The sequence below is a fragment of the Leptonychotes weddellii genome, chromosome 15 (genome assembly GCF_054177405.1).
Source record: "Leptonychotes weddellii isolate Sample4059 chromosome 15, ASM5417740v2, whole genome shotgun sequence".
NCBI lineage: Eukaryota > Metazoa > Chordata > Mammalia > Carnivora > Phocidae > Leptonychotes > Leptonychotes weddellii.
Genome location: NC_138383.1, coordinates 30,123,080 through 30,149,805, shown reverse-complemented (window position 1 = coordinate 30,149,805; position 26,726 = coordinate 30,123,080). Strand labels below are relative to the sequence as shown.

The 26,726-nt window shown below is 36.4% G+C and overlaps 1 protein-coding gene across 1 annotated transcript in view; it reads left to right on the top strand.

Annotated features, from left to right (window-relative positions):
• The window catches only part of BCAS3 (BCAS3 microtubule associated cell migration factor), a gene marked incomplete at its 5' end in the record, with an annotated part of 537,991 nt that overhangs the window by 240,120 nt on the left and 271,145 nt on the right, over positions 1–26,726 (top strand). Inside the window, 4 exons of the mRNA XM_081805976.1 lie at positions 8,809–8,853; positions 17,137–17,261; positions 19,826–19,991; positions 21,966–22,066. Coding sequence (XP_081662102.1) covers positions 8,809–8,853; positions 17,137–17,261; positions 19,826–19,991; positions 21,966–22,066 — 437 coding nt within the window. The remainder of the gene's footprint in view (positions 1–8,808; positions 8,854–17,136; positions 17,262–19,825; positions 19,992–21,965; positions 22,067–26,726) is intronic.

Genomic DNA, 26,726 nt, shown 5'->3' with positions numbered 1-26,726 from the left:
TATTCAAATTGAGATAGAAGCCTCAGTTCAAACCTTGAGGGGATAAAACGTGTGCTTACCATATTTCACATCTGCCTTCTTATTTTTGGAAATATATATCCCTGGAAGCCTGTGCAGTGTCAGGGACCATCTGTCTTACTCCAAGACATGCACAAGGCCAGTAGAACTACAAATGGCAAAAGACAGATGTATTTACACCTTCATGTTCTGTACCTTGAAGCAGCACATGGAGAAAATAAGGCCTATTTTGGCAACAGCTGTTGCTGAACCTGACTACAGTACACACTGATGAAGGCAAAAGGAGTGCTAGAAATCATTTGGTCCAACAATCACTCATTCAAACAGAGTCCAGTTTCTTCCAGTCTAAGATTGGAGGATTGGAAAGACCTCCATCATGTTTTTATGAAATGTAAATAAGAATAGGTCTCATCTAGTAAAGTGAAACTGGGTGCTAAGGAATTGCTCATTATTTTGGACTGTTAAGTATTTATAGTAGGGATTTATTAAGCAGCATTTGATAGGTGTTTGGTTGAGTTAATGAATCAAGTAAGTGATAAAATTTTTTTTGAATGCTTCCTATATAAAATTTTACTAAGTAGGTAATTTTTCATCAGTATGCTTAATTTTATGTACAGTAAACCTAAAGTTATTAATATATATACCTCATTTTTTAGGCACAAACAGAGAGCAGTACATTTCAAAAAGAGATCAGAGTAATTTCATGGGAATGAAAAATGCAGACATTGGTAATGAAGTCACTTCCTTGCTCTTAACTAACTGACCATTTTTAGTGAAATAAACATGAGATGATTTTTTTGTCTTTCATAAGTTTCCTTTTTCTTAAATGGAGCAGCTTCTGTTCCTTTTCTCTCTCCCCATTTTTAGATTTATTCATTTCTTTGGGAGCAATTTGAAGTGGGTGTTAGGAACCTTGGGACCAACTCTGTAGAAATAGGTCATGCAGGGGAAGGTTATTGACTTAGGAACGTGATGCCCTAACTTCTCATTTGGTTCTGCTCCCTATTAACCACTGTGTCCTAGGTAAGCTTCTTCATCTGAAGAATACAAGTTTATATGTATGGATTGTGATCTTTCAGCTTTACATTGTATGAGTTCCCGCCAGGCCTAACTACCTAATTTCTAAGCCTCACTCACTGTCCTAGGCCAGTGCTGAACAAGAGCTTCGTTAGGAAAACATAGATGATTGTTCTTATTTAGAAATGGAAACATTTCATAGCATTTATTTGATTATTTCTACTTGAAATTTGTAGACCAAATTTGCCATAGAGCTTGCTAAGTCAGTAAATGACATCAACATATAATAGGCCTTGAAGAAAGGTCTATTCCTTCTTCTTCTAATTCAGTTAGGTCTACCTTGGCTTATCTACACAATTTGGCCTGAGCCCCAAACTTTATAGCGGGAGCTCCAAGAATTAAATGGGAAAGATTTGGAGAAAGACTCGCTGGATAGAGTAGTAGATCGTAATTCTCCACTTCCCAGCCCTGTCTTGTATAGGTGTTAGTTTTGGATAGCTAAGCTATAAATCTTTGGTCCCAGATATAAAATAATGGACAGTGTATTTTCATTAGAATGGATATGGATAGATCTGCATGTATAATATACTCACCATAGTTTGAGTTTACAATTTTTAAACTCCATCAGTAGAGTACTTAAAGTCCACCTATGGTTTGCATATGTTTACTTGCGTATGTTTGTTCCACTTCACCATAAATCTGTGGATTTTGTGGTTTTTGAATGAAGTCTACTATTAAAAAGCAGCAGATGTGACTTTCTACAGAAATTTGATAGTCTATGCTACTCTAGTCTCTTTTCTGCAACATCTGGCAGAATTTGAACATTATCTAATGCTTTTCTAATGAAAATCTTGAGTTTGTAATTTAAATTTGCCTGTTGAGAATTTCTCAAATTAGGTAGTGTAGCTGTTTCAGCTTCAATTTTCCCTACAGATCACTAATTTGAGAGCCAGCAGGCTATAGGTCTCTTTAGTAGGGAGTGATTAAAATTAGATGAATGAAAATTTAAAAGTAACACTTGAAAAAATGACACAAGGACTAAATTGCTCATATGCATGTGGGACTTGTGTGTCCATTTCAGTAGCTACTTATGGGGGTCCACAGAATGTAGCAGAGTCATTAAATTTCCTAGAATACATTGGCAGAGAATACGGTTTTACTTTACAATTTTACACATAGTGTTGTATAGCATTTTCTCTATTTTTTTGGTGTTTAGTACATTTAATATTTATATGGGCTTATTCCTTTTTCAGTTTTATTGAGAAATAATTGACATATATTGCTATATAAGTTTAAGGTGCGTAGCGTGATGGTTTGGTTTGCATATGTTGGGGAATGATTAGCACAATAGTTCAGCTAACATCCATCTTCTACGGATACAGTAAGAAGAAAAGAAAGAAGAAAAGAAAAAGGAAAAGTACTTTTTCCTTGTGATGAGAACTCTTAGGGTTTACTCTCTTTGCTGCTTTCCTGTATGTCATACAGCAGGGTTAGCTGTAGTCATCATGTTGTATATCACATCTCTAGTACTTATTTATTGTATAACTGGAAGTGTGTACCTTTTGACACCTTCCTCCAATTCCCCCTTCTCCCACCCTGTGCATCTGATAACCACAAGTGTGATCTCTTTTTCTATGAGTTTGTTTGTTTAAGATTCCACATATAAATAAGATCATATAGTATTTGTCTTTTTTGACGTATTTCACATAGCATATTGCCTTCAAGGTCTCTCCATGTTGTTTCAAGTGGTCGGATTTCTTCATTTTTTTTTTATGGCTGGATAATATTCCACTGCATGCATGTGTGTGTGTGTGTGTGTGTGTGTGTGTGTGTAAATCACAACATTTTTATCCATTGTCCATCAGTGGACACTCAGGTTGTTTCCATGTCCTGGCTTTGGTAAATAATGCTATTATGAACATGGGGGGTGCATATCTTTTTGTGTTCGTGTTTTTATTTCCTTTGGGTATATTCCCAGAAGTGGAATTGCTGGATCATAGGGTAGTTCTATTTTTAGTTTTTTGAGGATCCTCCCTACTGTTTTCCATAGCAACTGCACCAATTTATAGTCCCACCAGCAATATGCAAGGGTTCCCTTTTCTCCATATCCATGGCAGCATTGTTATCTCTTGTCTTTTTGATGATGGCCATGCTAACAGAGATGAGGTGGTAACTCATTGTGCTTTTAATTTGCATTTCCCTAATCACTACTGATGTTAAGCACCTTTTCATGAACCTGTTGGCCTTTTGTATGTCTTATTTGGGAAAATGTTTATTCAAATCATTTGCCCATTTTTAAATTGGGTTGTTTTTTGCCATTGAGTGCATGTGTTCTTTATATATTTTAGATATTAACCCCCTATCAGGTAGATGATTTGCAAATATTTTTTCTCATTCTGTAGGTTGTCTTTTCACTTTGTTGATGGTTTCTTTTGCCGTGCAGAAGCTTTTAAATTCATTTTTAATTTTGTTGCTTGTACTTTAGCTGCCATATTTTAAAAATTATTACTAAGACTCATGTCAAGGAACTTTTGTCCCTGTGTTTCCTTCTAGGAGTTTCATGGTTTCAGGTCTTACATTTAAGTCTTTGATCCATCTTGAGTTAATTTTTGTGAGTGGTGTAAGGTATGGGTCCAGTTTCATTTGTTACATGTGACTATCCAGTTATCCCAGTACCATTTATTGAAGAGACTGTCTTTTTTTCCATTGAGTATTCTTGGTTCCCTTGTCAAATATTAGCGGACCATGTATGCTCATGATTCTGTTCCATTGGTCTATTTGTTTTTATGCCAACTCCATACTGTTTTGATGACTATAGCTTTATAGTTAACTTGAAATCAGGAAATACAATGCCTCTTGCTTTTGTTCTTTTTTAGGATTTCTTTGGCTATTTGGGGTCTTTTGTGATTCCATATAAATTTTAGGGAAGTTTTTTTCTACTTCTGTAAAAAATGCCTGGGGAATCTTGATAGGGATTGCATCAAATCTATAGATAGCTTTTGGTAGTATTGACATTTTAACATTAATTCTTACAATCCACGACCACAGGATCCCTTTCCATTTATTTGTGTTGTTCTTTGATTTCATTCATCAGTGTCTTATAGTTTTCAGAGTAGAGATCTTTCATCTTGTTAGTTATATTTATTCCGAAGTGTTTTATTGTTTTTGATGCTATTGTAAATGGGATTGATTCCCTTGTTTCTTTTTCAGAAAATTTGTTGTTAGTGTATAGAAACACTACTGATTTTTGTATGTTAATTTTATATCCTGTAACTTACTGAATTCATGGATTAGATCTAACAGTTTTTTGGTTGAGTCTTTAGGATTTTCTATAAAGTTATGTCATCTGCAAACAGAGACAGTTTTACTTCTTTTCTTTCCAACTCTGATACATTTTCTTTTCTTTTCTTCCCTGATTGCTCTAGCTAGGACTTCCATTACTATATTGAAAAAGAGTGGTAAGAGTGGGTGCCATTGTCTTGTTCCTGATCTTAGAGGAAAAGCTTTCAACCTTTCTCCATTGAGTATGATGTTAGCTATGCTTGCCTTTAGTATGTTGAGATATGTTCCTTAATTGTGCCTAATTTGTTACGAGTTTTTAATCATGAATGGATGTTGAATTTTGTCAAATGCTTCTCCTGTGTCAGTTAGATGATCAGATGATTTTTTTTTTCATTCTACTAATGTGATGTATCATACTGATTGATTTGTATTATGTTGAGCCATCCTTGGATCCCCAGGATGAATCTCACTTGAGCATTGTGAATGATCCTTTCTAATGTGCTGCTGAATTTGGTTTGCTAGTGCTTTCTTGAGAATTTTTCCATCTTATATTCATTAGGGATACTGGCCTGTAGTTTTCTTTTCTAGTGGTGTCATTTTCTGGTTTTGGTATCAGGATAATACTGGCCTCACAAAATGAGTTTGGGAGTGTTCCATCCTCTGATTCTTTGGAAGAGTTTAAGGATTGGTGTTAATTCTTTAAAAGTTTGGTAAAATTTGCCAGTGAAGCCAGTGAAGCCATCTCGTCCTTAGCTTTTCTTCATTGGGGGATTTTTGATTACTGATTCAGTATCCGTACTAATAATTGTTCTATTTAGATTTTCTATTTCTTTGTTATTCAGTCTTGGTAAGTTGTATTTCTAAGAATTTTTTCCTTTTCATCTAGATTGTCCAGTTTGTTGGTATATAGTTGTTCATAGTAAATATGGGCTCATTCTGATGTCTGTTATGTGATAATACCTGAATTCTCATAAGACATGATCAGTTGAAAAATAGGACTTTCAGAGTATGTTCATAGAATTTTTCTCTTAGACTCCAACTAATTCCTTAACTCTAAAGATGATTGAACCTAATCATTTATACCTTTTAGCACTAGGGTCAGGTTATAGAAGACTTCAGTGCGTTCAAAATCAAATCAAGTTTTACTTTTCCCTTGCATTTAAAAAATCTTCACGTTTGCTTTCCTTTCAGCTAGCAAGAACAAAGCTTTTGTGGTATTATGTGGTATTCAACAAAATGAATCAGCATTTAAAAACTTACATGGCATTACTGTTATGGTATAAAACACAATTTGTCTTCTTGTCTTCTGAGAATCTCCAGAAGAAATCCGTTGAGAACTAATGGTCAAGTCGTTTCACGTTGCGCTATAAATAAGTCTATAAAAAATATTTCTGGATTTTTAATCTCTTGGCCAGTCCTGATGTTTTTCAATCAGAATTCAGCTCAAAAAGGATATAATTGTGGCAGAGTGAATAGGTTTTGTGTGGCAGGCTTGTTAAACCTGCTGAAACTTAATAGTGCTTAGAAAACACAGAAATTCTTAATATCCAAACATCTAATTGGAGTTGCATATGTTAATACAGACCGTTTTAATTCAACATACACCCCCACTCACATACTGTCTTCCTCCTTCTAACTACCCTCATATAAAACTACAACTGTGGGATTTTAAAGAGGGAAAGGAAGTCATAGGTGAAGACAGCTGGATCATGAGCCTGTCCTTTGTGACTTTATATTTTCATTCTTTTGCTACTGAGGAAAGATGAAGCAGGCACATTTCAAAAGAACAGCTGACACTGCCCATACAGAGTCCGTAATTACGTCAGTCACTCTACTTCTTTGGAGTTTGTGGCTCTTCCTTTACATGGATGTGGCAGAGGTCCAGTTTGTAGGGGTGGCCAAGAAGTGGGTAAGTGGAGATTGGGAACATGCCAAGCCTATACTAAAGCGGGTCCTCATTCAGTCTCTCCCAGCCCTCTATTTTCTCCTTGAGCTGTGTTAGCCAGTTGATCCTTATTTGATTGAAGAAGGGTTACTTTTAACTCACACCATTGGGTTTGGTTGTGAACAGTGAGAACTGTATTGTCTTTAAATCTGACAAGGCTGCTTAGCGCAGGCCTGTTTACTACAGTGTCTGGAGAGTTAACCGTGCATTTTAGGATTGTGGGGAAGGAAATGGCTGTTTAAATCTTTCGTTGATAACACGAACTGCCATTGCCTAGAAAGGAAGATCTAGGAGATTTTATTATTATTTTTTTTAAGCTTGTGTTTAATTTGTTTGGCAAATGCATGTTTCCTTTTGAGACATAAGGAAACCTTAACCTAGAAAAGGGTATTTACTGGCTCTGTAGGTAGGGAACATCAGCTGGTCTTTTGAAATGTAGAAACTTTAAGGTTTTGTTTCATTTTTGTTTGGTTGGTTCGGGAGGTCGGTAGAGAAGCCTTTTAAGGCATAAAGGATGAAGATAAAACTTCCAAATGTTTTGCAACAAATTAGCTGTAGTCTGATGTTCGGAATGAGATGGGAGACTGTTCAGTGTTGACATAATATACACTGAAGAGCCACTCATGTCTAGATGTTCCAGATGGTCAGCGCCTGTGTCAGAATCATTTGAACTGTTTGACTATTTTGTGGGCCCTGCCTAATGAAGAAACTTAAAGGAAGTTGGGTACTGTCTGGCAACAATAGCCTCTTCATTTCAGAAACATTTGTGGGCATATGAAAACATACAGAAGCTTCCATTTTCTGATCCTTTCTGCATGGCATTACAGTGTTACTGAGATTGGGGTCTTTGAGTGGTCTCAGTTATCTAAATCAGTGTTCGTCAGAGTGCAGCGTGAGCTCCCAGTAACACTTTGTTTCCAGTATGATTTGTGGATCATGAAATCAGATAAGGGGATTGTGCCTTTTTTTTCATTAATGAAATAGAATAAAATGAAATGCAGTTTTGCTATTGGTTCTGCAAACAAGCAGCTTTAGCATGAGATAGGAGCTTCTTAGAAATACAGAATCTCGGGCCCTGCTCAGACCTACCCCGCCAGAGTATGCATGATCTTCATTGTAACAAAATCCCAGCATTAATGTTTATAATACATTGAAATAGAAAATAGTAAAGTTGATGACAGACAAAAGCCACATTCATTGAATTATTGTTTCAATTTATGTATGTTCATGTATACACCAGCTTGCACCTTAAAATGTATTTCTCTGGGTCGTGATTAAAAAAGTTTGAACATCCACTGTTTCAATGTGGATAATGATGTCCTATCTTTGGTTGTGGTCGTATTAACTACAAGAGAGATTTCTTTGCTTTGCATTGACACCATTCCTGAAGTTTCTTTTCTTTTTTCTTCAGTGTCTCAGTTCTTCCGACTCTTCTCTAATTAGTATCTCTTCCCTCTCTGTTCCCTGCTTTGTTTCTTCTGTGCATCAATCCTGAGAATTGTGCTCAGTGTTGTGAAAACCTTTTACCCAAGTTTCCGTTTGTGAAACTCAATCCACTGGCAGACGAATGCTAATCACTTAGCAGGAATTTTTATTTTTAAGGTGTTTTTAGCCCCAAAGTTAAAGAAGAAAATATCCAGGTTTTGCCAGTGTGCTTTCCTTCTTAATCTGTGTCTCACCTCCACATGTCAGATGCTACAGCAACATTTGGTTTTGGATACAATTAAATCAGCCCATCTTCTTTGTGTGCAAGTATGCATAGCATGTCTGAAATGGCTGTGAACAGAATATTAATAAGAAATATGTGTACCATGAAGTCTGACTTTGCATCCCCAGTTGTATTTAAAATAAGCAATTGTGGCTGTCATTTCCGGTATTCCAACCTAGCCCAAAGCAGGCCAGGTGGAAGAAGCCAACCTCTATCACTATTAAGAGAAATGCTGACTTTTGGGAATGCAACCCTACATGGAAATAAATCATACTACTTTTATTTAGTGTTTATTCCTTTGGCCAGCAATACACAGTTCAACATACTTTACATAAGTAGCTTGGAAAAGACTTGCTTTCTCTCCGTGGCTCTGAGGCTGCAACCGATGAAGAGCGAATAATGCTTATCAAACTTTTTATTGTGTTCTCTCTAGCTGATTTTAAACATTTTGTGTCCTACAACCACACATCTGTTGCTACTGATCCCACCCTTTTCTCCATTTGATTATTCCATTTAACCTGTACTTTGTTTTAAGGGCCTCTGAAGTGAAGTTTATTTTATTTTACTTTAGAAACCCTACAGGGGGACTCCAGAAAAGGGGGAGAAATAGACCATTTGAAATTGCTAATCCTATGAAAATTAAGGGACTTGTTATTTCACGTCATTCTGTTTATTGGTTATATCAGACTCGTTAGTATCTACAGTAGAATTGCAAGTGATTACTTATTTTTTCAGTTATTTTATCCATACTCTATAACAGTATGATATACATGTATTTGTTAATGTGAAATGAGTTTTCCTCTAATTTTTTGTGCATTTTCCCCCCTTTTCCATGAAGGCCTTATCTGTTTGGAGCGGGGTGTTTTTCCATAAAAGCTCCATGGTGAGTCCCAGTTCAGTCCCGCATGCCTAATTCATTTGCTGTACTCTCAGAAAGTAACTCTGTTTTGTACTTTTGTTTTCAGTTGCATGGCCTGATCACAGATAGATGCACCAGATTACTGAATAATTTGTAGAATGGGACATGAATGTTGATATTTAAGCTTTAAAAGAGCAGGTTTTTTGGTTTCACTTCATTTCTTGAAGAGTCAGGTAAAAAAGAAATCACAGATTAATATTTAAAAACAAGAAGTTAGAAGGATTCTCTCATAATGCTAGCGTGTAAGACAAGGCTAACACCCAAATTTAAAGCTTTGAGTATGATAGTGAGAGAAGCTCCCTACACATTGTGCTGAACATTCAAAGATATGATTTATTTTGAAATATAAATATATTTAAGGTCTACTAAAAACACCCTATAAATTTTTATTGCATTTTATTTGGTACCAAAGGAATAGAGTTAGTTCTGTTTTGAAGAGTTTAGGTATTTAAAGATCTACATGATGAGGAAATTTGTGTTTCACATAAGAACTCCTGAATAATTTATTGTTTTGAGTTATTGGCACCTGTTCACCATAACTTATTTATTTAGTAAATTCTTATATTACAATGCATAAAATACAATTTTGTCAGTCTTAGACATGATGGTCGTGGAAAAGAAATAGAGCATATTTAATACTTTTATGTAAAGATGTGAAGTAGAATGTATTTAGGAGCTGGTATGTTTAACATATGGCTAAGAGTCAGGTCTCCAGAATCAGACCATCAAGGTCCTAAACCCCAGTTCACACACTCCCTCCCTATATGATCTTGTGTAATTTTCTAAACCCTTTCTGTTTCTTGGTTTCCTTATCTATTAGATGGAGTTACCAGTAGCACCTACAGCGTAGGTTCATTGTGAGGATGAAATGAACTGACAATATAGTGCTTAGAACAGTGCCTGGCACATAGTAAGAGCTCAGTAAATATTAGATGCTTCTGCTATTACTCTTTTAAGGGAAAAATACCATTTTTGAAAAGAAGCTTCTTTAAATTAGATCTTTTCTTTCTTTCTCTTTTTTTTTTTTTTTTTACTTTTAAGAGTTAAGTGAGCCAAAAGGAAATTTGGGGGAATGTAAAGTATATCAATTTTATAAATGTAGTCAGAATACTTAAAAGAGTTCTGCACATGTGTGTGTGTAGTTCTCATAAGTGCTACTGGGAATTGTTCATACTGTCCCATTATCCTAGAAAAAAAAACCTTCCAACCGTTTTTCTCCTAGACAAAAAGAAACTGAAATAGTTCTTGAAGGTACACTATAATTTGATGCAAACTAATTTCAGTGGTCATCTGCCACAGGAACATCTGAAAATTTCATTATCATATAAGAATAGGGCGACCAATCATAAAAACCTCCTCCTTGAAACTAGCCTCAAAATTAGGACACAGATTGTGAAACTATTCTAAAGAAATTCAGGGTATAAATGAGGAAAAGTTCCACGCAAGTCAATCTTTATTCTTTTTGTTAACCAGGTTTCTTCCCCAAACAAACAAGATACGTGGATCTTACTTAGAGGCTTAGATGAGCAGTCAGTTTTTAAATGCCAGATTCAACATCCGACAAAATTTCTTTGTAGACTAAACTTAGAATTATATTCCATCTTAGGATAAATTTCTCATTCTCTGAGTACAAAGGGAAGAGTTTTAGTATGTTAATAGAGATTGAAGTTTTAGCATAGAAGTAAAGATGGAGTAACAAATGTTGTATGTTAAATCAGAAAACTCCATTCCTTCAACAGCTTATGTGCTCCTCAAATTTAAGCAAAAGCACTTGTCAACCAGAAATGATTTGAGGTTGAAACAAGATTAAAAGAGCCAGATTAAAGAAAGGGATATATGAAATATAGTAGACTTTTAAATCATTGCCTGTCTTTTAGAAGACTGCTTTGTGGTCTGTTTGAAGCCATCGTTAGCTCACAAGAAACTCGTTTTTAGTCACTTACACTAGCCTAAAAGATCCTCCTTTAAAATACGTGCCTTTACTAGTGGTGCATGTTTTTCCCATTAAGATCTTAATGAAACCTCAAATTAGGGCAGCAAAATGAATATAAATTTGACAACTTCTCCTAGCTTGTTTATAAGAGCTTCTTTGTTTTAACAGTTTTTACTGTTTTTCCATGATATTTAGCATTCAACCTGAGAATGTTTTTATTTACCCTTGCGAAATAAAACATTATGCCAAATAAATATGTTTATAGTATTTCCACTTGCAGGGTTATATTTGTATTTTGGAAGAATATGACATTTTTATAGTTCCTCTTCAAATGTAATGGACATTGCATACAATTTTTTTTAATTACTTTCAAGTTACAACCTTTAGCTAAGATTTTGCTTTTGGTAGATCACAGTTTCGACTAATTCTTCATTCTTTGATAAACTAGTTTGTTTAAATTCATGCAGTTGCAGTGAGTCAGTTTAAAATAATGTCTTTCCTTTTGATAACAAAATAAGCTTGTTGGAAAGTTATTCAGACCGTCTTCGACATTGTAGCCATTTTATACACTCCGGGGATTATGCCTCCTCCAGGATATTTGAGTTTAAATGACTGTTTAAAATATTGTAATAGAATCACGCATATAATACTTTTTTAATATAGAAATTTTAAGAGAAATAGCCATTGTGAATTTTTTAAGATTGATTTTGCTTTCAATATTACAAATAAGTAATAAGTATTTATTGAGCTCCCAATGTACATGTAGTATTATGTTTAAACTGCTGTTATTTTTTAATTGCTTATCAAAAGAAAAAATATATACATAATAGTGTAGACAAAAGTAGCCCATTTGAATATATCCCATGCTTATAACCTGTGTTTGTATTACATAAGGTTAATCTTAAATAAGAATTAAAACTTACATTTCAAGTTATCATTACAGTTTTAATTAGTGCTGAGACCATTCAGTTTATATGTAAATAGTTCATTTAAACTAATCTTGTTCTTTTGAGAATATTTAAAATATTATAAATTCATTTTTGAAAGAAAAGATTTATATAAAGAGGAGAATCTTCTTATTTGTAAAGTTTATATAAATCTGTTAGGTCTTTAAGAATAATTTGTGATAGAATAATTTTAGGTATATTATTAATATCTTTATTTAAAATAAAATACTTTCAGTTTCCCTCTTAGGTCTTCTCTTAGAAAAATAAAGTTGAGAGTGAGAGAAAACTTCTAAATTCCTTTTAAAAGCTCAATCACAGTGAGGAATATCAAGAAAAGATTTTTTTTCTTATACACAAAGATATTACACCACTTGTAATTCTTACAGCAATATGGTGTCTAACATTTAAAGTGGAAAACGAAAGAAACGCTGCTTCTATCTCAGTTTAGCTCTTTCCATGCTTGTGTCCTTCTAAACAAGGCAATGGACCTCATTGCTGCTTTTCATGCCTTGCACAGATACCCCACTCACGTCCTGTTCTGTGGGACATAGTAGATTTACCCAGATGGGCATAATTTTTCTGTAATTTTAAAGCAGATATTATTAGAGTTTTGCTTTTTTTCTCTTTGCAGTAGGGTGGAGAGAAAAAAAGGCAAGAGAAATTCAATATGTTAATCTGACTGGATTACATAATACAGTAAAAGCCAATGGTTAACTTCAATAGTCTTTGTAAGTATTTTGAAAGACATAATGTTAACGTCCCCAGAACTTCTGATGGCAGTGAAAATGATTCTCATGCTATAGTTAGATGATTAAGTCTCCCAAAAGGAGTGAAAAAGAGTGAAACTCCTGAGTTTTAATTTAGTACCTTATTTTTTTTTTTAAAGATTTTATTTATTCATTTGAGACACAGAGATACAGAGAGAGAGAGAGGGCACGAGCAGGGGGAGGGGGAGAGGCAGAGGGAGACGGAGAAGCAGGCTCCCCGCTGAGCCAGGAGCCGGGTGTGGGGCTTGATCCCAGGACCCTGGGATCATCCTGGGATCATGCACTACCAGAGCCGAAGGCAGACGCTTAACCATCTGAGCCACCCAGGCGCCCCTGTTTTGTTTTTATTTGTTTGTTTGTTTCTTTGTATGTTTGTTTTACTTTTTATTATGTAGTTCTCTTGTATCAAGTTTAGTGAATATGATATTTTATGATTATTATTTTGCCCGATAGGGTGAAAGTTGAATTCATTCCATTTTTCTTTTACACACTGCTCATAAGTTAAGCCAAATTTTACTTTTCCTTTTTGAACATGAGGCTATTTATGATGGGCTCAGGGGGGTAAGAAGCAGAAGTTCCCAGTAGAAAGGAGTCCATCAGCTCCATCAGTTTGTTTTGTTCTTCTTGAAAACCATGATCAACACAATTGAATTCCTGGGCTCCATATACATTGAAATTTTATTTTTTACATCAGACTATTTAATAAATTAATAAATGCGGGAAGGCCTCCAAACACCCAGAGGTATTCTTTTTTAAACTTGCAAATGTTTTGTAATGGGATTTATTAAGCCCCTTTTGGAGGATAAAGGGAGATATTGAGAGGAAGAAAGAAAAAAAAAAGGTAGTTTTGGAATGCTTTCCTAAAATGATTGGGTCACCGGTATAGAAGTGAACATGATTTACAAGGCTAGTACTTTTATCTTTTGTTCCTTCCACATATGTATCATTTTTCAGTGTTTTATTTTTCTGCCAACAAAAGGTTATTTTGCAATAGAAATATTCTGAGTCATTTTGGAAAAGTTCAATTCTGCCTCCATTCCAAATTCCTCGTTAGTCTTTGTAAAACTTAGGATAAAGGGCAAAGTGAGTCAAAGTGAAATTTTTCTCCCCTTGGGTAGAAATACTTAATTAGTAGTAATCTTTTCTTTAGATTATTTCTCCTTTTAATTTTTCTGAAAGTCTTCTAGACACATATCTTTATACTCTGTTTTGTTAAAAGTCATTCCAAATGTAGATTGATGGTAGAAATGACTTGCTAGGAATACGTTCACATATTCTCCCTCCCCGGTACACAGCACTGCCCATGTAGGAGATAGCAAGTTATTCTCAGGGATGAAAACTCTTTTTGGGGGGGGTGGGGAGAGAGAGAGAGAGGGAGAGAGAGAATCCTAAGCAGGCTCCATGCCCAGCACAGAGCCGATGTGGGGCTCGATCTCATATCCCTGAGATCATGACCTGAGCTGAAATCAAGAGTAGGACGCTTAACCGACTAAGCTACCCAGGCGCTCAAGGGATGAAAACCTTTTAAATCACTTACTAAACACAAACTTGTATTAATGTGATTCATTGAGGCCCCATCAGAGGAAAAAGAAGAAATAATGTATAAAAATGAAAATGATCATTCTTTACATAATTTTAGCATACTTTTATCATAAGATACTTATTCTCTGCAGGAGATAATGAGTCTGCGTAAAATAATACTGTGTTGATGCTTTTTTTTTTTTTTTAAGATTTTATTTATTTACCTGACAGAGAGAGACACAGCGAGAGAGGGAACACAAGCAGGGGGAGAGGGAGAGGGAGAAGCAGGCTCTCCGCTGAGCAGGGAGCCCGATGCGGGGCTCGATCCCAGGACCCTGGGATCATGACCTGAGCCGAAGGCAGTCGCTCAACCGACTGAGCCACCAAGGCGCCCGTGTTGATGCTTTTTAGTTGTGTGTTCAGAAGCTGAGTTATGTGTCACGTTATGGAAGTGTAAGAGGTTTTAGCTTTTGACATTGACTGATTAGACTAGAAGCTAATAAACACAGAATATATTTTTGCATGGTCAAAGACTAAATTGGTTTCTTACCATATTTCTACTCTTTATTACTGTGTTATCAAGGTAACTATCTTGCCTGATAGCAACTGTTTTTCAAGTCTGTTCAGGAGGCACACTGTATGTGCCATAGTCTCTTGGAAGAAGTGTCATACCCACTTGTTTTCTCTCTTGTTGCTTACCACATGCCTTAAAAAAACAAAAACAAAAATAGCATTCAGTAATTTGCAAAGAGCTTTGAATTTGTCCCTGTGAAGCTTATTTGTACATTGTAGTATTATTGTTCCCTGATGGTGATTCTAGTAAAAACACATAGTTACATAATTGGAAACACCTTTCAACAAATTCTAGAATGGCTTTTTCTCTCCTTCTCTCTCCAACTCCCCAAACTCCTAAGGGTTAAAAATGACCAAAGGAACTAAAAGATGATAGTTATAGGAACTTACTAGCTCAGTGATAGCAGTTCAGTGATAGAAATAAAGGCTTTGAAGGAGAATTTACACTCGAAGGTATTACAACGTAGAGCATCATAACCGGGAAGGATAATCTGATGGCGAGGAAAGGTGTGTGTTTGTTCTGGGGTAGGTGGGGTCAGGGTGGGGGAGTCTTCTTCCCTGTTGGTAGGTTATTGTAGTTGTGGCAGATGCAACCAGGAAGATGTGAAACTATTTGTAGAACCAGATTCATTTCCTCACAGAAACTTTTTTCTAAAAACTACGTCTTTATTCCCTGTCAGTGGAAGTCTGACTGTGACTGGTGTTGATATGTTAGGCAGGGGTGTGGTTTTTATGAGTAATGATGTGAAGTGGTTAAGAAATGTTAATGATGGAAAGAAGAGGCCTTTTCATATATGGCAATGTGCATTACCATAGATTTGGCACAAAGGGAGAGCCAAAAAGACCAATCACAGTGGCCTCTGACCCGAACTTTTTGCTTTCCCAAGCAGGAAGATGTCAGAGCAGAAGGCTGGGGAAATAAAGTATGTGGAAGACTATTTCAGGTGTCATAAGGACCTGGAAACTGAGATTACCAAAGCATAGTTTGATGCTTTGGAAAATTAGGTGAAGGCGGTGTGCCATATAGAAGACAGTTAACCCTATTGAGTACCATGAATATGGGAAGGCACTGCCTTGATTGCTTTATGCACTTTCCCAGTACGGTGGTTCTTAAACCTGAGCGTGTACCAGAATCTCCTGGAGGGTTAAAAAAAAAAAAATTACTTAAACTAAAACAAAGCACAGATTATTAGGCCCCGCCCCCAGAGTTTGGGGTGTGGCTTGATGAGTATTTGTCTATCTAAGAAGTTCTCAGGTGATACTTCTAGCCAGGGAGCACACTTAGAGAACAAATAACAAATAATAACAAATATAACAAAAACAAATAACAAATAATGCTTAAAATAACCCCATGAAGTAGGCATTACTATTTTTATTTTACATATTAGCAGTCTGAGCTTTGAGAAGTTAAATAAGTCACACAGCTAAGAAGTGGCAGCATGGAGGTTTCTTCCTGGCTCCCAAACCCAATCTTTCTCCACCTAATCATACTTTATTATCAGATAAAGAGAAAAAGGACAGTGAACAAAAGAAGGTAGAAATAATGTCATTTGACATTGGGGACTGACTAGCAGAGTAGGAACATCAGAGCTCTGGTGTCCAGAGGGGCTGTGATCTCGACCAGGATGCAGTGAGGCTGTTTTCTGGTGTGTGAACTACTACCATTTATCTGAGGTGGTCAGCAGAATTGCCAGTGAGCACTGGGGAAGCCTTTGCCAAATCAAAAGAGAAGAGAAATAATAGAATTTCACAGAAGATGAAAGGTTGATATTAGAAGTTCATGGTATAAAAGCTAATTTGGAGAAAACAAACAGGAAAGCAGGTACTTTTTTATGGGAGTTACATCAGTGACTTAAGGCATCCTCAAACGTGTGAAGAACAGAACAGAAATAGACACATCATTTTCACAAACCCATGAAGAAAAAATAAACAAATGGATTGGTGAATATAATTGCATTAGAGCATTCGATCTTCTCCCCATACATTATCTAACTATGTAGCTTTGTGGCTGAAACATTCACAGGGTTTCGTTCTGTATCTTCTTGTCATTTTCATATTTTCATCCTATATCATCTTGTCAGTTTCATACGTGCCGTCTCCATTCAACTGTCCTGTCAATCCCACATCTTATATATCAAAATGAAATGATAAACGATTTTATTATTGTGAGATACTTAGCCTGGTTCTATTCTTCCACTTTAAAATCTCCAGAGAAATGTTATCCATCTGAAAGGAAGTGACTTGGATTTCACCAACATATACTTCAAAAAGGGGTTAATTTTTGTTGTTTTTATATGTTACTGTTGTGATAATACTCTGGAATTCTGCACTAATTTTACTGCAGAACACAGTCTCACACCACCAGTTATACTTAAGGCAAAATGCATGTCCACAATGGAGGGTTTGAATACTTTGGGGTGGAATTTTAAAGAAAATAATGTCACTATATTGAGGTCTGTGATTCCATCATGGTAATTTTTTTTTTACTATCATTTTATTTTTTAAGCAAAGTTAAACCACCTCCACAAATTTCACCCAGCAAATCGATGGGCGGAGAATTTTGTGTGGCTGCAATGTTCGGGACATCCAGATCGTGGTTTGCAAATAATGCAGGTCTGAAAAGAGAAAAAGGTATGGAGCTTACTGAAGCTTAAACTTGCCACTTGTAATTTTTGTTTCTTGAGGGAAATTTGTAGTGGTTCTTCTTGAATAATCTTGAACCCAGTATTCTCTGAACCCATTTTTCCATTCAGTTAGCATGTCTCTCCTCAACTACTCAAGCCTTATTAAGGAGAAAGGCTATCCTCTCACTATAAATGTGAAATAAATTGCCCATCTGAATGTTTGTATTTTGCTTTGCTGGAGACAATCTACCAGTGTCCTCAACATTGTTAATGCCATACCATTCTACATTTTTACATTTTTGACAAGCTAATTCCATGCCATTGCCTCTGAGGTGTGGGGAGGAAAACCCTTGTTATCCCTACTTTAGAGACAAGGAGCTTGAGATCAACGAGTTTGAATATCTTAGCTAAAAGCACCAGTTAGAAAGTGATGGTATCCGAGTTTGAATCCAGGTTTTCTAAAGCTCCATCTTGACTTTAAAAAACAAGCAAACAGACAAAAACCACCACCAACAACTTTGCCGTATTATAAGTTAAAAGATAAAAACAGGCTCCTGCTCAGAAATGAGTCATCTTTTTTTTTTTTAAAGATTTATTTATTTATTTGAGAGAGAGCACGTGCAAAAGCGAGGGGAGAGGCAGAGGGAGCGGGAAAAATCTCAAGCAGACTCCACACTGAGCACGGAGCCTGACATGGAGATCGATCCCATGACCCTGAGGTCATGACCTAAGCCAAAATCAAGGGTCAGACGCTCAACCCACTGAGCCACCCAGGCGCCCTTAAGAGTCATCTTTTATGGTAACCATTGCTCCTTTGAGTTTATAGAATTGTGTTTTTTTTAAATCCCTGCTTTGATAGCCAAGATTAATACCTAAATTTTTTTTTTTTTTAAGATTTTGTTCATTTACTTGACAGAGAGAGTGAGAGCGCACAAGCAGGGGGAGCAGCAGAGGGAGAGAGAGAAGCAGGCCTCCCGCCGAGCAGGGAGCCCAATGCGGGGCTCGATCCCAGGACCCCGGGATCATGACCCGAGCCGAAGGCAGACACTTAATGACTGAGCCACCCAGGCACCCCAATACCTAAAATTTTTATATAATTACTGCTTTAGTATGTTACTCCTTATTTTTTGTGTGCAGAGGAGTGCCTGCATTCGTGAACCGGGTATTTAAATCTGAATGTTAAGATTGTGCCCTTATTATTTCAGCACTATTAAAGTAGGTCACAAACTGAGTTGTTAGTGAGGCACTTCTCTGCCCAGCTCCACAGGCTGTATTGTTCTTGGCAAAATGGCCCTGCTTTACGCTCAGTACTGGCAGTCAGACATCAGCCCTCTCCCTAGTTATCGCCTTTCTGTGACCCTTTCCTTGGAAATAGGATCTCAGGCACAGCAGGTTCCTTGCCTAAGTGGGAGAGGATACAGTAAAGTATGCAAGCCTTCCATTTTCTTATCCCATCTCTATTTTTTTGTTACCTCTTTAGTTTTAATGATGCTATCAAAGTGACTTTTTGTTACTAGTTAAAACCCTCTGTGAAGCTCAATTTCAAATGCTTCTCCCTTCTGTTCTAATTACCCTTTTAACTTACTACTCCTTTATGTCCCGCTGACTGGTCGTTAGCCATTTTCTCAAATCAGCTGTAATTGATTCCTCTGGCATGGAGATAAGGTGACCCACCCAGCATTCATGAGTGATTTTATATGCTCCTAGGTTTACTGTAAAACCCAAGATACAGGACTAAACCTGTTTTAGTAGTGAGGACATGTGTACTTCCTTATAAAGTCATTTGATTAGATCCATATTCAGCACCTGACCTTAAAGTATGATTGGTCTTCGTTTACGTAGAAGCCCGTGATTCATGGAGAAGAGAGAAGAAAGAGGATTTGGGGGAGGAGGATGTGCGTGTTTTTCATTTATTCGTTTTAATCCAGATTTTAAAAAACAAAGTTTGGGATGCCTGGGTAGCTCAGTTAGTTAAGTGTCTGACTCCTGATTTTGGCTCCGGTCATGATCTCAGGGTCATGAGATCGAGCCCTGTGTCGGGATCCTTGCTCAGCTGGGAGTCAGCCAGAGATTCTTTCCTTGCCTCTCCCTCTGCCCCTCCCCCTCTCAAATAAATCAATCTTTAAAAAAAAATAAAGTTTTCTGAAAGAAAGTAGAGAAGTTAAGCTGATGTAAGCACCAGGGAGCCTCTCGTGTGGTTGAATTGGTACCTCCCATGTAACTACATCTTAGTCCATACGATGTTCCTTTCCAGTCAGTCCTTCCCTATCCCACCTGCTATCATTCATTTTTTTGTAATGGGGAACAAATTATATGGCAGAAAAATACAAAAGGCTGTGAAATATTGTTTCACTGTATTAGAATTTTGAGGATATTTTCATCATTTTTGAAATAAATTGCTTAAGATTTAAACATAGTTTGATAGCACAGAGATTCTCATATTCATTAGCATCCACTTCTAAGAAGCAGCCTTGAGGCAGGGAGCAGGCACCATGTGAAACATTTCCTGCTGTATTTTCTCTCTCCTTTTATGCCATTATCCCACAACCAGGATCGTTTCTCTGTTTGCAGATCAGTCCAAACAAGTTGTAGTTGAGTCTCTCTACATTATCAGTTGCTATGGGACCTTAGTGGAGCACATGATGGAGCCACGGCCGCTCAGCACTGTCCCCAAGATTAGTGATGACACCCCACTGGAAGTGATGACCTCACCTCGAGCCAGCTGGACTCTGGTTAGGTAGGACCTCCTTCCATTGTTTTTAGCAGCTTTACTGAAGTGTAAAATATTGAAAATGTACAATTTGATCAAGTTTGACATCTGTATACAGCTGTGAAACCATCACTGTGATTAACATTACAAGTATATCCATCACCCCGAAATGTTTTCTTGTGCCTCTTTGTAGTCTCTCCCTCCTGCCCTTCTTTATCCCTGCCTCACCCACTGAGCCCCAGGCAACCACTGCTCTGTCATTAGAGACTAGTTTATAGTTTCTAGAATTTTATATAAATGGAATCATAGTGTGTGTGCTCTTTTTTTTGTCTCGCTTCTTTCCACCCAGCAAAATTATTTTGATTCATTCCTGTTATTGCATGTATCAGTAATTCCTTTTTTGAGATATAATTTACATGTAATACAGTTCACCCATCTAAAGTGAATTTTCGGTAGGTTGTATACCCATCACCACACTCATTTTCATCACCCTCAAAAGAAACTCTATACACATCAGCAGTCTCTCTCCATTTTCACCAAACCCTTCAGCCCCAGGTGACCATAATTTACTTTCTGTCTCTTTGGATCTGATCTGCCTACTGTGGACATTCTGTATGAATGGAATCATACAAAATATGACCTTTTGCATCTGATTTTCTTCAGTTAACATAATGTTTTCAAGGTCCATCCATATTGTAACATGTATCAGAAGTTCATTCCTTTTTATGGCCAAATAATAGTCCACTGCATGGATATACCATGTTTTGTGTCCATTTGTTTATTCATTTTGTTTATCCATCAGTAGATGACAGTTCCACTTTTTAGCTGTCATGAATTATGCTGCTAAGAGCATTCATGTACAAATTTTTGTGTGATCATGTTTTCAGTTGTCTTTGCCTTATGCCTCCTTTTGAATTACCTTGTCCTTGCATCTTTGTATTACATTTTCCAGAACTTGGGGTTTTTTCCTATCCACATATAGAGCTTTAGTGCTTCCTCTATTTCCAGTCTCATGTTCACTGAAAATAGAGAGTACATTGGAATAGCCATTAAGGGGATTGGAAAGGAATATAAATTGATTGGAAGGTTTCCCCAAGATATAATGGCTAAACACTGTAGAAATGTTTATTAAGAATCAGAGTCCTTCTCAAAAGTACATGATTATTAGAATCTTTATAAGCAAGTATCAAGAGAGAGAAATAAAATCTAGAATAAAACCTGTTCAACACAGTGTACAGTGGTACAGAAGAGGCAGAGAAAAATTTATCCTGACAAGTATGGAAGGAAACAGACAAAAATGGATATGAAAATGATCCCTCTCCTTTTGACATTTTAAAATATTCTTATATTGATTTTTGGAGGCTCCAGCATTCTTTACTACTACTTTACTGGCCTAGATTGATCTGATCAATATCTTATTTATCAAGCTATTTAGGAACAGGCAGATCTAATTAAAATTACTGCACCATCATTGTTGAAATAAATGGCTTATTTTGGAGCTCACATTCTAATTAGGTCTGTAATAAGTCAGCCATTAATTTACTTTCTGTCTCTTTGGATCTGAAAAAAACCCACCGTGTGGGTTTTTTTAAAAGCACTTTTACCTGCTTTATTTTATTTTAAAATATACACATATTCTGAGAGTAGTGAGCTCCAACAGTTGTCTGAAATTAGGTAAAATTAGAGCTACTTAGTTGTGACATTGAATTCCACACTTCCTCTCTGTCCAGTGCTTTGAATGTCTTATCAATCCTATTGGAAGGTCTTCTGCTATTAAACTAGTATCAGCTGTATGTAATTGTATGACTCACTGCCACCTTTTTTTTATTCTTTTTAATCAGCTGGCCTTGTATTTCAGGTTTCAGCACTTCTAACAAATTCACTTTAATGATTACAAAGATAGTGTGAGTTTATATCAGTGTCTATAAGTGGTGACAGTGATGGTGATTTACATCGCATCTATTAAGCTTAAATATTAATATTCTTCTGCCGTTTCCTTAGAACTCCTCAATGGAATGAATTGCAACCACCATTTAATGCAAACCACCCTCTGCTCCTCGCTGCAGATGCAGTCCAGTATTATCAGTTCCTGCTTGCTGGCCGTAAGTATTTCGCATTGTTTTTTTACCGTCTGTACAGTGTTTTGAGATTTCATCTTAAAATGCTCACTTTTAATGCAGCCATGCATATTACCAAGGGTCCACAGGCCATAGGCCATAAAAATCAGATTGAGGCAAGTAAGATATTTAATACAAATGTAAACCATAAGCCTTCGTACACATTAAGTATGCCTCTGGCTTTTCATATTCCTTGGCCATGAGATATACTCCTGCAGTTATACAAGTTCATGGGGGTATATCTTGTGGTCTCAAAAGTTTTTTTTTTAAAAAAATGAGGATACTAGGATATATTAAACTTCATAAAACTTGTTATCTGTTTCTGACATAAAAAAATAAACACGTTTCACTGTGAAAAGTATCAGTAGGTTTTTCTTTCTGTAGATTTTATTGGGAACAATGAAGTAATGATTGCAACTCTGTTGGGTATTTGTTTACTTTCATATCTAAGCCCTAACATTTATAGAAATTGATCCACATTCTTTTTTCACTTGAGGAGAACATGTACATTGAGCTAGAAACAGCTTATTTTGTAGGGGAGGCATGGAAAGACAATATTTATTATCCAGTTTATGGTCATAGAATTAAAAATTCTTTACAATTATAATTTAATTTTGTAGGATTGACTGGATCCTTAATTTAACTTGATGGCTATGAGTGCTGTATGTTTTTAAGAAACTTCCTAAAAATCAACACTGACATGCTTTTAATGGAGTTTTGTTGTATAGAACTTACTATCTTTCCTGGCTGTTTTATGCAGCATGAAGTGAAATAGTTCTAAAACTATTTTATTTTATTTTTATAATGTGTTATGTATTATACTGGAAACAGAAAATTTACCGACTTTGCTAGAAATTTCTGAAGCTCCATAATTATAACTCATAGTTGGCAGTCTTGCTCTCTTATAAAATTGAATTCACTGATTCTTCCCAGCATGGATTTACTGAGTGACTTCTATGTGTCAGGCACTTGTGATTTAAACATGAATAGCATGTTGCTTCTGTGCTCAGTGAATTCACTAATTCAGGAGACAGGCGTTAAAAAAAAAAGTAAAATAAAATGAGATGGGTATATCAGTGAACTATGAGTGCAGAACTTCAGTTGCCAAAGCCCCCCCAGAGGGGTATATGTAAGTGTTTTTGGGCTCAAGAAGCAGAGTCCGTAGATGTTGTCAGGTTCTAGATTATTGAAGCATATATGTAGTTCTTATCATTTGAATTAGAAAAAAATGACACTTCTATAAAATCAAATTTAAATCATAAGAACATTTTCCCCCTACCTCTCAACAGGGGTGAAAATAACTAGTTGTTGAATGAAGTAGAGTTGACTCAGAATTAATCTTGGTTTGCTTTGTTTCATTATTTTGATATTTTGTTATTTATTGTGTCCAGTAGGCAAACAGATATGTAGGACAAAGATAGGGGCAAAAATCAAATGCAGCTCTTTCCCTTAATTTTTGTGTTCCGGCAAATTAAGCTGATTGACGTTACTTGATTTTAGCAGCTCTAAACACCTCTGTCTAGTTCTCAGAATTACAGAGATCCCAGGTGCACAGTTTAACAACCACCACTGTAGGCAGTAGCAAGCTGCCAAATGTTTTCAAGCATTGGAGTGACACCGTCAGAACCACATTTTAGAAAGATCGCTCTGGCAGTGTTGTAATGGGAGATTCAGAGGAGGGGAGGGGTGCGGAGGCTTGGTGATCCTGGAGCAAGATGAGTGAGAGGGCTTTAATTAAGTCTGTATTACAGAGAAGACAGGACAAACTTGTGAGATGTTGCAAAGTTGGAATAGAAAAGAATTAGAGATAATTTGAAAGAAAGGAGTCATTGATGATCCTATGGTTTCTAATTAAAATATATCGTATGAATGCATTTCATGTTAGACCATTCCAGATGCACTACCACTGGGACAAGGATAGAAAGGCCTGAGTTCCAGTTCCAAACCACCTCTCAATAATTTGATAAATATAAAATATTAATAACAATACTTGCTCTTATAAAGGTGGTGTTATGGTGAATGAAGGAATGCTAAAGTGCTGTAAAAATTGTAGAACACCCAAACTAATAATACACTATATGGTAACTAACTTGAATTTAAATTAAAAAAAAAAAAAAAGGAAAAAGAAAAAAAAAAAACCCTGTGCAACAGTTTAAGCATCATTCTGTATCTTTTCTCAAAAGTACTGGTTTTCATATAATAGACTTCAGGGACTTAATAATGGATGCCTATTCTGACTATGTGATTCTGGTCATGTTGTAATATCTGCTATATAAGTGATGGATGTAATTAATTTGTTTTCTCTTACTTTGTGAAATGTCACTGATATAATTTAATAGGTTTAAAAAAAAAACCTAAGCGATAGGTAATTCTGTAATAATTATTATATTACTTCTTTACATTGATGGCAGAGACACAGAATTAGCCTGATTTTTAAGTCCCCCGTTTCCTTAGATAAAGAAAGACGATTTGATTGGAAGTCCTGGACATGTGTATATTACAGGACTGAAGTGATTAAATATGCAAAAGATGGACATCTGCATCAGAGGAGTAAAAGCCTGAAATACAATTGGTAAAAGCAATGCCGGAGCCAGTTTAGAGAGAATGTCTTTACCTGCCCATCTGTTCAGTCCTTTATGCAAGTTAGAGCCTCGTTAAGAAAAAGAAAGAAGACATTCTTATTACCCTCTTGCTTTCTCTCCAGTTCCTCTTACTGAAACCATTTGAAAAGCTGTTGTGACCTCTTAAAACACAAATATACCATACCTGATGCTGGGAAGTTTTTTGTTTTACTTAACCATATTGAAAATCCCCTCTTATTTCTCAACTTGAAGAGTTGATAAATATATTTTTTCAGATACAACCATTTGGAGTAAAACTCTAATGCAAACTTCTCAGATGTTGCCAGCATTTTCACTGGTGGTGTGTTTTGGATCTGTGGACCAAATGAAGTGGACTTGTACAAACTCCGGAAATTATAATAATAGTAGACAAAGCATGATGTAAATGGAGATGGGAAAGAGACTGTCTCAGGGAAAAGAGAGTAGGAGAGCAGGATGTTTAGCAAGGAATCCCCACTCCCCTTCCAGCCCTGTAATCATAATAAATACACTGCTAGTTGATAAACAAAGTTCTGCATATGTGGCAAAAGGGTAACTGGTGGGGGAGGGGAAGAGAAACCTGCCTGAAACGCTTAAGACTTCTCACCTAATTTTAAAGTGAAGTAAAAACTCCAAAATGTTGTGTTCTTTTTTTTTTTAATTTTAATTTTTAATTTCTTAGAGAGAGTGTGGGGTGGGGCAGGGAAGGGGCAGCGGGAGAGTGAGAGAGAAAAATCTTTTTTTTTTTTTTTTTTTTTTGAGAGAGAAAATCTTAAGCAGGCTCCGCACCTAGCAGGGAGACCCATGCAGGGCTATGATCTCATGACCCTGAGATGGCAACCTGAGCCGAAATCAAGAGTAGGACGCTCAACCAACTGAGCCACCCAGGTGCCCCAAATTTTGTGTTCTTAACTGTCATCACATTTCCCACCTCTATTAATTGAATGGGAATGATACAAAATTAAGGCATTTTGGTCTATCAGAAATTGACTCATACTGGAATGTTCCTTACACGATGGAGGCCGAGGTGTCTCCTTTGTTATTAGGTTGAACCATAGAAATTGCCATTTTGAGTAAGTAAAACAGGAGTCAAATATCAGCAAATTCATATGGTTTAATTGAGTAGATTGATTAAATGTGCAAAGTGAATGTACAAATGGTAATCTAATCTTGCTTTATAGCACAGTAAAGGTAAAAATCAAGAATCTAATATCAGAAAAATGTTTTGCTTTGGTCATAAGAAATCTCAGGAATAGTTTATAAAAAGACTGCAGCAGAGGAGATTTGTAATTTTTGTGTTAACACCATTTTTTCTCCTATGAAAAAAATTCCATACTGTAATTACCTTTTCTAAAATAGGCACTTTATTTCAGTGTATTACTTTGCCGAAAACAAAGATAAACATTAGGAGAGACTAACAAATATCATCTAGCTTTGAATATGATCCCAAATAGACAATAACTTTTTCTTTTGTCTGCTTCAGAGCTTCCCAAATTGTAAATTAAAGATAGGGCTTACTGAGTTGACTTGGGAAAGTTTTATTTAGGGGAGAAATAATGTTTCCTCCTTTTCTTCCAGGTAATTTGGCAGCAGCAGTATTTTTAAGTTGCTGACATTAACTAGCTTTGTTGGGGGTGGAGAGGTCAGACTTTGAACTTCTGAGGTAATCCCTGGGTATGTGAGAAGTTCCTCCCTAAGCTCCTTGAGTTTTCTTTGTTAAATGGTAACAAGAGATCATTCAACAGAAACATAGCTTTGATATACAATAGAAAGGTGATCAGGATCCATAGAACCTCTCTGTTTTACTGGGGATATAACTGTTTTCCTCTACCTTTAAAAGCATTATAGGAAAGGTGGGGAGAACCTTTGACACCATATGGAAAGGAATGAAAAACACAGAAGATGGGCGCCTGGGTGGCTCAGTCGTTAAGCGTCTGCCTTCGGCTCAGGTCATGATCCCAGGGTCCTGGGATCGAGTCTCACATCGGGCTTCCTCCTCGAGGGGAAGCCTGCTTCTCCCTCTCCCACTCCCGCTGCTTGTGTTC